General features: G+C 32.8%; 1 protein-coding gene across 2 annotated transcripts; it reads left to right on the top strand.

Moving 5' to 3' along the window:
* Positions 1 to 330: 330 nt before the first annotated feature.
* Positions 331 to 8798, top strand: LOC120089174 (putative leucine-rich repeat receptor-like protein kinase At2g19210). 2 transcript variants are annotated; one of them, XM_039046594.1, is made up of 14 exons: positions 331 to 531; positions 632 to 1169; positions 1264 to 1745; positions 4082 to 4220; positions 4298 to 4369; positions 4456 to 4527; positions 4609 to 4689; positions 5296 to 5450; positions 5555 to 5784; positions 6012 to 6138; positions 6696 to 6758; positions 6855 to 7047; positions 7227 to 7622; positions 8415 to 8798. In XM_039046594.1, the coding sequence occupies exons 1-14, from the start codon at positions 450 to 452 to the stop codon at positions 8416 to 8418; spliced, it is 2634 nt and encodes an 877-aa protein (XP_038902522.1). In that variant the 5' UTR covers positions 331 to 449; the 3' UTR covers positions 8419 to 8798. The 2 variants fall into 2 exon arrangements, with proteins under 2 accessions (XP_038902522.1, XP_038902515.1); XM_039046587.1 differs by having other exon boundaries at positions 7227 to 7648.
* The last annotated feature ends 609 nt before the right edge of the window (positions 8799 to 9407 follow it).

Here is a 9407-nt window from a genome sequence, read left to right as displayed (position 1 = left end):
ATAAGTAAAATAAATAAATAACAAAAAAGTAAATAAAATAACAAAGAATGAATTTCTCCACTTTCTCCAATATTTTTGGATTGATTATCAATATATGTATGTCATAGACAATTTGACAAGTAGGAGATAAATTACGTACAACTAATGATATATAATTTTGAGATAATACATTGATAATGAATAACTAATACATGACCAATAGACACTAATAATATATATCTACATTACCCATAATTTAACATATTTATAATAAAAACATTTTCCATAATATTTTCGCACAAATATTCTTTCTGTTGAAAATTTCGCGCCCATCTATATTTATCAATATATTTTATCCCCCCGCAGACGCCACCGATATTGACAAGCAGAAGAACAAAAAGCAGGAACGTTCTCATCTGGTTAATGTATTTGATGAATAAACATATCGCTAAATCTTCACTAATTCGTTAATGGAAACTCTCCAAATCTTCATCCTCATTCTTCTTTCCAGTTTCGCTCTCTTTCATTTCATCTCTGCAGAGAATCCTTCAGGTATGTGACTAAATTAACCTCAATCAATTCAAACAGTGATTTGATTTCCATCTGTTAATTGTCTGCTGAATTCTTATAATTTTATCATTTCTACGCTTAGGTTTCATCAGTTTAGATTGTGGAATTCCGGCGAACTCCACATACACAGAGCCGAACACCGGAATAATCTACGAGTCCGATGCGGCGTTCATAAATTCCGGTGAAATCCATAACGTTTCCACTGATAACATAAAGAATGGCTTGAAACAGCCTCTGTGGAATCTGAGGAACTTTCCGGAAGGAATTAGGAATTGTTACAAATTGAAAGTGAGGAACGGGACGAAGTACTTGATTCGAGCGGCTTTTCGGTACGGAAACTACGATGGTAAAAGGAATCCGCCTGAATTTGATCTGTATTTTGGAGTGAATTTTTGGGACTCGGTTACATTTCTAGGAGATTTCACAGTGAGGAAGGAGATTGTGCATATAGTTTCATCGAGTGATGTGCAAATTTGTGTTGTGAATGTTGGAACTGGAATTCCATTCATTTCGGCTCTGGAATTGAGACCTCTGGAAGACTCTGTTTACGAGACTAGATCTCTGACGTTAGCTAGTTTCGTACGCCTCGATTTGGGCTCCCTTGATAATGAGACTATCAGGTTCCTTTTTTCAATTTTGACCTACAGTTTGAATTCTTGATTTGAAATTTAAAATTTGAAATTAAGTAATTACTATAGTTAAAATTGTGCGAAGGTATAAAGACGATGTCTACGATCGAATCTGGGATCCACCAGTTCCGATTCAAGGATGGACAACCATAAACACTTCGGAGCAAGTTTCCGTCAACGATCCGCTCTTCTTCAAGCCAGCTCCGGCGGTTATGAACACGGCGGCGACACCGAGTAACAAAAGCGCTCCGATGGCGTTCACTTGGGAGCCGCCGGATTCGACGACGGCGTTTTTCGTGTACATGTACTTTGCGGAGCTGAAGGTGCTTGGAGCGAATGAGTCGAGAGTGTTCGACGTATTTCTGAACGGGAAACGGTGGCATAATGAATCGCTTTCTCCCGGATATTTAGAGGAATTGGTGCTTTTCAGTGCGGCGCCTCTGACTGGCGGAAACTACCAATTCTCTTTCGTCAGAACTCCTAATTCAACTCTTCCTCCCATCCTCAATGCTCTTGAGGTTTATCAAGTTCTTAATTTCACGCAATCCGAGACCAGAGGACAAGATGGTATGAACTTCGTTTATCTTTACTCATTTCTCATTCACCTGCATCTAGGGTTTAAGTTTCAATTTGATGCCCTGACTTTCAGATATTTCTTAAAATGCCCTTTGAATATTGAACCTTCTTAACAAAGGGAAGGTGTAGCCTTATTAGGAGCCCTTAAGTTTTTTTTTTTTTGAAAATGTATTGTAATTAAAGTGTGGAGTGGGAGAATCGAACCTCAGATCGGTCGATAGTAAAACATTTTTCTAATTGAGCCACGCCCATGTTGGCTAGGAGCCATTAAGTTGGAAGTTGAATAAGGGGAATACTAATGGGTAGATATTAATTAGTCACCCTCGTCATTAGATCGGTCTGGCCGAGTTGGACCATAAAAAGTGAAGGTCCAAGTTCGATCTAAGACTAGACCAAGACTTAAAGCATTTTTTGGGTTCGGATCGGGTCGATCCGACCTTCAATAGTCAATCTTATGACCTAACCCTTGGGCTTTAACTATTTGGATCAAAGTTTGTGACGAACTTGGTTGAGCTTGGGCCAATCTATTGGATTAGTCTATTGAATATTAATTATTTAATTATCTAAAAATACATATGTATATTTTAGATTTTCTTAAGGAAATGTTATAAAAAAATTTTAAATTTATATTTTATTTAATTTATTTTACATTTATTATAAACTTTATTTAATCTTTAATTGTTTTAACTTTTTTTTATTAATTTTTAACACTTTGAAAAAAAAAATTAGGTTAACTAAAACCTATGATATCTCTTAATATATTTTGAAAAGAATTTTAAAAAATTTACTTTTTTAATATATAAAATATGATATGTGAAGAACTATAGATATGCATACATATTTAGGTTGGTCTAATGTTGATCTCATTAGGCCGATCCGATTGGATGATCCAAATATGACTCAAACAGGTCGGTCTATGGGTTAACCCCGATTATCAAAATGGTGATCCATATCCAATACAATGAATAAATGGGTTAGGTTGGGCTGGATCGTTCAAACATTGACTTTGGATCGAGTTTGGATTGAGCCTGAATCGGACTTGGACCGACTTTTGGACTTTGGGCCCATTGATGAGACTGAGATATTAATTGATATTAGATGATAAAGTAATAGAGAGAATTAGAATGAATATTGTTTCTTTGAGTAGTTTGGGAGTAAAATAAAGTTTTTGAGATTTTAAGGATGGAAATAGAATTTTTTTATTTTTTAAAAAGCCAAAGTAATGTTAGGGTGTTTTTTCAATTTAGTTAGTTTTAAAAGTTTCAAGGTTAGCATCAAAGTGAGCTTAGTTGGTAATGAGCATGATCTTCTTCTTTAAAAGGTTGAACGTTCCATAAGTACTTAAGTTTTAATAGTTAAGTTTAGATTAAAATATCATTTTTAGTTTTTGTATTTTGAGATGGTTCAATTTTAGTTTAGGTAGCTTCAAATGTCCAATCCTAATCATACTTATGAGAAATCTTAAATTTAGTCCCCATAACTTGTTTTTTTTGTTATTTATCAGCATTACACTCCAAAATTTGAAATCATATTCATATATTATATATATATTTTTCATGAAAATTATTATTATTATATAGTCAATTTCAATAAAAATTAATTTAGATGAATTGAATTTAAGATTGATTAAAAAGTACCTGGACTCAATAGACTAAAATTGAATAAACTTCAAATTACATAAATCAAAATAAAATTTTAACCTTAAGTTTATTAGTACTATTTTGTTTCATGGTCTGATTGTTTCATTTACATTTTATAAATGTTTTCAAAATCCAAAGACAAATTTTGAAAAAGAGTAAAAGAATATGTTTATTTAAATTTTAATTTTTTGGTTTTTAAAATTTGGTTAAGAGTACAAATGTTACCTTTAAAAGATAAAAAGTATTGCAAAGAAATGATGAGAAAAAAAATACCATCTGAAAAATAAAAAACCAAATAATTTTCAAATTGTACCTAAAACATTGCTAAGAAATTTTGAGTTTTCTTTCGCTAAAATTTTGTGATCGTTTTCTATTTATTTTTCATTAACTTCAACGTTTGGTCAAAGTAGTAGTTCGAATCCCCCAACTTTATGTACTAAAAGAATCTAAATTAACATTTCACCAAAAATTAGGGAGGACTAAACTAAAAATTGTAAATGCATGAATTGCGTTGAAATTTTTTTTAACATTAGGAACTAGATTGTAAAAAAAAAAAAATCCAAATATTAGAGACTAAAAAGTATATTTAGGCTAGGAAAAAAAATGAAATGCGAGGCAAGAAAATCAAACCATCCATTTCAATTTGGAGTCTGGCATTATCTAAACAATATTTTTGAAATGTTTCAGTTGTCGCCATTGAAAACATCAAGGCGATTTATGGAATTAAAAGAAACTGGCAAGGAGATCCCTGTGCTCCAAGGGACTTCATTTGGGAAGGACTCAACTGTAGCTTTCTTAATTCTGAGCCTTCCAGAATCATATCCTTGTAAGCTTCTTCAATCCTTATTTCGTGGAACTTCATTTGTATGGTTTTCTTACTGAAATGACTGAACTTTCAATCAGGGATTTGTCCTCCTCTGGACTGACAGGGGAAATACCTCGGGAGATAGCTAATCTTAAAATGCTGGAGATTTTGTAAGTATAATTATCAGTTCCTTACAACAAACAGGATTCTGAAACTAATATATCAGAGCTGATACTTAATTTTTGGTTGGTTTTAGAGATCTTTCAAACAATAATTTGAGTGGACCAGTGCCAGATTTTCTCACTCAATTGTCATCCTTGCGAGTCCTGTAAGTTACACAGAAGTAGTTTGACAAATAAAGTTCTTACCTCTACACTAATTGCTCACACTCTGCATCTTTCTACTGCAGAAACATAGAAAAAAACAAGCTTACAGGACTAATTCCGGCCCAGCTCGTAGAGAAGTCCAATAATGGCTCATTGACATTAAGGTCTAGTTCTCCAAAACTTCATGAAAGAATTAACATAATTTCTTTGCTTTGTTATGAATGGTTGAAAACGGAGTATTTAAGGCCCTAGAGAATAAACATTGCCCGCTTGGTAATCATTTGGTTTTTTGTTTTTGTTTTCGAAAATCAAGCCTATAGACAGTACTTCCCCTCTAAATTTCTTCCTTTGTTGTCTACTTTTTATCAATGGTTTAAAAAACCAAGTGAAATTTTGAAAACTAAAAAAAAAAGTAGCTTTTAAAAACTTTTTTTTGTTTTTGAAATTTGGCTAAAAATTCAATCTTTGTACTTAAGAAATGCAATCATTGTAAGAAATAGGAAGAAAATAGACTTAATTTTCGAAAACAAAAAACAAAAGACGAAATGGTTACCAAACATGGCCATTGGTTTTCTATTTTTAGTTTTTTGTTTCTAGATTTTAAATAAGAATTCTAATGTTTCTTAAAAAATGGCCAAAGAAAATTGGAAGAAAACCAGCATAAATTTAAAAAACAGAATACTAAAAACGAACTTGTTATCAAATTGCCTAAGGTTTCATATAAGTGATGTGTTAAAGTTCTCTTTGTTATCTGTTTTTTCCTCTGATAGATTTGGTGATAATCCAAATCTGTTTACGGCTCCAAGCAAAAGGAAGCGAAACAAAGTTGTTGTTCCTGTAGTAGCATCAGTTGTTGGATTTCTTCTGCTTTCGTTCTTAATTGCAGCGGCCATCTTTTGGAGGACAAAAAGAAGAGAATCAAAAGGTGTGATCATATGATACGGTTTTCAGTGCATTTACTCTCTTAAATTGATTTTATTGCCATTTTCACTTCTTACGTATATCTAAACTATAGTGCTATCAATTTAGGAGATGACTTTAGAGTGGTGAAACAAACTGTTGGTCAATCTCAAAATTGGGACACAGCCAAGAGATGTTATTCATACTCGGATATCCTAAGAATGACCAACAATTTCGAGTGTATGCTTGGAGAAGGCGGCTTTGGAAGAGTTTACTATGGAAAAATTGAGAACGCTGAAGTAGCTGTAAAAGTGCTATCTCCTCGATCAGTTCAAGGGTATCAACAATTCCAAGCAGAGGTTTGATACTTTAACAACCGTTCTGTTTGAGAGTGATTTTGAAATGATTAAAATTACTTTTGTCATATTCAAAATAGTTATGAAACATGTTTTTAATCATTCAAAATCAATTTAGATGGTACGAAAACCACGTTTAAACAATTGCAAGTTGACCTTCAATGTTTAGAAGTTCCTTCATCAATACTAGAAGTTATCGTATTTGACACCCAAAATTCAAACAATTGCAGGTTGAACTTCTTATGAGGGTTCACCATAGAAACTTGACTGGTCTTGTTGGGTATTGCAATGAACCAGCCTACAAAGGACTTATCTACGAGTACATGGGCGGAGGGAACTTGGGATCCCTCATGTCAGGTCTGCTTTTGGTCATTGTGCTGTAAAATATTTTGCTGACTTAATAATGTTTTCTTGTTATCTAAATCTTAAGAAACGGAAATATTTGAAGGCTAATTACAATTTTGGTCTCAGTAATTGTGTCAAATAGGTTCTGCAACTTTAAATAGCTTCTAATAGGGCTTTAAATTTTTAATTTTCCGTTTAATATGTCCCTAAATTTTGAAAAATATCTAATAAGTTCTTAAACTTTTTATTTTATATCTAATAACTTCTTGAAATTTCAAATTTATGTCTAATAAGTCTTTAACCTATTAAACTTTTAAAATTTCACAAATGACCTTTGAGACAAAAAAAATGGAAGGTTTTATACAAAATTCAATTGTATATCTAATAGATTCATTAATTTTAAAAAATATTGAATCTATATGAGACGACTTATAATGCTGGTCTATTTGATATTTTTAATGTTACACAAAATTGAAAGCTGAGAGACCTATTAAATATTTTTTAAAGTTTATTTAACCTATTTTGAACTTTAGTAATAGATTCTTACTTTTGATATGGATCGCATGCAGATGGCAAGTCAGCTTTGTTGAACTGGGAAGATAGACTTCATATAGCAGTGGATGCAGCACAAGGTTAGTTAATAATATTAAGCTCAGTATGCTCAGATTTGTTTGGTGGATGCCACTTCTTTCAGTTTCTTATTGTTGTTTGATTTCTTTGTGATTTAGGATTGCAATACTTGCATTCTGGTATAAAGCCAGCTATTGTACATAGAGATGTAAAATCTTCCAACATCTTATTGGATGATAACTTTCGAGCAAAAGTATCTGATTTTGGCTTGTCGAGAATTTTTCCCGTTGACAATGGTGCCACTCATGTGATAACCAATGTTGTTGGCACTCCTGGTTACCTCGATCCTGAGTAAGTTCAAATTCGTTTGAAATGATTTTCCAAATATTAAAAAAAAGTCTTATTTTTGAGTATTTGGAAAGTCATTCCAAGTATACTCTTATTAGTTATTATTCAAATAATTTTCTAACAATTATCAGATAACTCCAAACTATCTTCCTAAATCTTGCAACATTCTATTTGCCTTTCAGATACTACACGTCTTATAGATTAAACGAAAAAAGCGATGTTTATGGCTTTGGAATTGTTCTTCTAGAAATCATAACTGGGAGACCAGTTTTAACAAAGACTCAAGACAATGTAACTCACATCTATCAATGGGTTGACTCAATGGTTTCTCAAGGTGATATCAGCTCCATCATCGATCCGAAATTGAAAGAAGACTTTGAGGTGAACACCATTTGGAAAGCGGTCGAAATAGCGATGTCGTGTGCATCTCCCGTGTCTACAAATAGGCCAACCATGAGCCAAGTTGTGATAGATTTGAATGAATGTTTGAATATGGAGTTACGTCACAGTAATAACAATCATCATCAAACTGAATCTGTAGTTGAAGATGATGTTTCTCTGTTTGGTCCAGAAGCAAGGTAAATAACCATCACCTCATTGTCAGGTATTTTCTTTAAGGCATTCTTAAAGAACTCTTATGTATTATACTGAGATTCCTTAGATTGTACATGAAAACATTCATCATCACAATACCATTCTTTTATTAGGGAGGAGAATAAATAGCTACCCATTTTCTTAATCTCTCAACTAGTTAGAAGTAATTTTTTATGTGTATTTATTTGCTTAAAGGTTATTCATTTATTTTTTCTTTTTTATTGATAGGATAGTTTCTATACAATGTTGTACAAGAATTTGTCTTGGGAAACTATCACTTTTGAGTCTTAAAGGATGAATGTTCTGAATTCGTTTTTATTTTTTAATGTACAAGCTATTGGATATTATCATCCCAAAATGTCCTTTTCTTTGGGGGGGTGGGGGCATTAACATATTCTATTTATAATGTTTTTTAAGAAAATTAAATAATTTCGAAAGTTATTTTAGGGTTGACTGCGAGCTATTATCCTTGATGACAATTTTTTCATGGCAACAAAAACTCACTCAAAATGGGTAATGTAGAATGAATTTGATAACCATTTGTGTTTTGATTTTTTCTCCTCACAATTTTCATACAACGATCTTCATCATTTTTAATGTAGCTCTTTATACGAGATTACAAAAGAAATTTAATTTGTAGATTACGGAAGAAATTTAATTCGTGTAGTTTGAACTTTATATTTGTATTAATTTCAATATAGTGAGTATAATCTCTAATACCATCATGTGATGCTTTCTCTCAAAAAATAAATTTCAATATTTGTTGATCTTGTTAGATGATCGACCTTTGGGTTTGATGATTATTTTCTTGGAGGATCGACTTTTGCGTTTGATGATCTTTTTGGAGGATCGACCTTTGGGCTTGATGATCTTTTTGGAGGATCGACCTTTGGGCTATCGACCTTTGGGCTTGATGATCTTTTTGGAGGATCGACCTTTGGGCTTGATGATCTTCTTGGAGGATTGACCTTCAGGCTTGATGAACTTCTTGGAGGATCGACTTTGGACTTATTGATTTTCTTGGAGGATCAGTCTTTGAATTTGTTGATTGTCTTGGATCAGCCTTCAACTTCAATCTTCTAGTCTTTTAGACTGAGAGCTTAAGAGCTTCAAACTTTGGAGCTCGTGAACTTGGGAACTTTAAACTTTTTTGCTTGAAACCTTTGGAAGCTTCAAACTTCGGAGCTTGAGAACTTTGGGAGCTTCAAGCTTTAAAGTTTTCAAAGCTTCTGATCTTCAAAGCCTATTATCTCCAAAGCTTCTAAGTCCCCCCAAATGTAGGGGATGAGGCCTCTATTTATAGAGGTTCCTTTATGGGTCTTACATAGGCTTGGGCCAAAAAATTGGGCTTGGGCTAAAGTTGAGCTTGGGCCCAATTTTTTTTGCCTAAATTTCCATCATGAGCTTGGATTGGGTTGGGCCCGAGCAATTTTAGTTACTCGGCCCAATCCAATTATAATTTCCATAATGTGCTTGAACTTTCATTGTGATGATGTGGCAACTTGTGATTAGTCGAAATTTCTCATACAACAAATGTCCATTTTTGAGATTTATGCACGTCTATACGGTGGGTGAATCTCATAAAACATAATTTTAAATCGAAATATGATTTGAACTCATTTAATTTGGTGCATCATTCTGAACAAAATATGAGAATTTAGCTCAAAATTATAATTCGAAATTTGTTTCTTGACACATTTTAGGCCATGTAAACAAAAAAAAAAGGAAAAAGAACTTTAGTCGTTGACTATCTTATTTGAGAGTAAGCT

Source organism: Benincasa hispida, chromosome 1, assembly GCF_009727055.1.
Source record: "Benincasa hispida cultivar B227 chromosome 1, ASM972705v1, whole genome shotgun sequence".
Lineage (NCBI taxonomy): Eukaryota > Viridiplantae > Streptophyta > Magnoliopsida > Cucurbitales > Cucurbitaceae > Benincasa > Benincasa hispida.
This window is presented reverse-complemented; position numbering and strand designations above follow the sequence as displayed.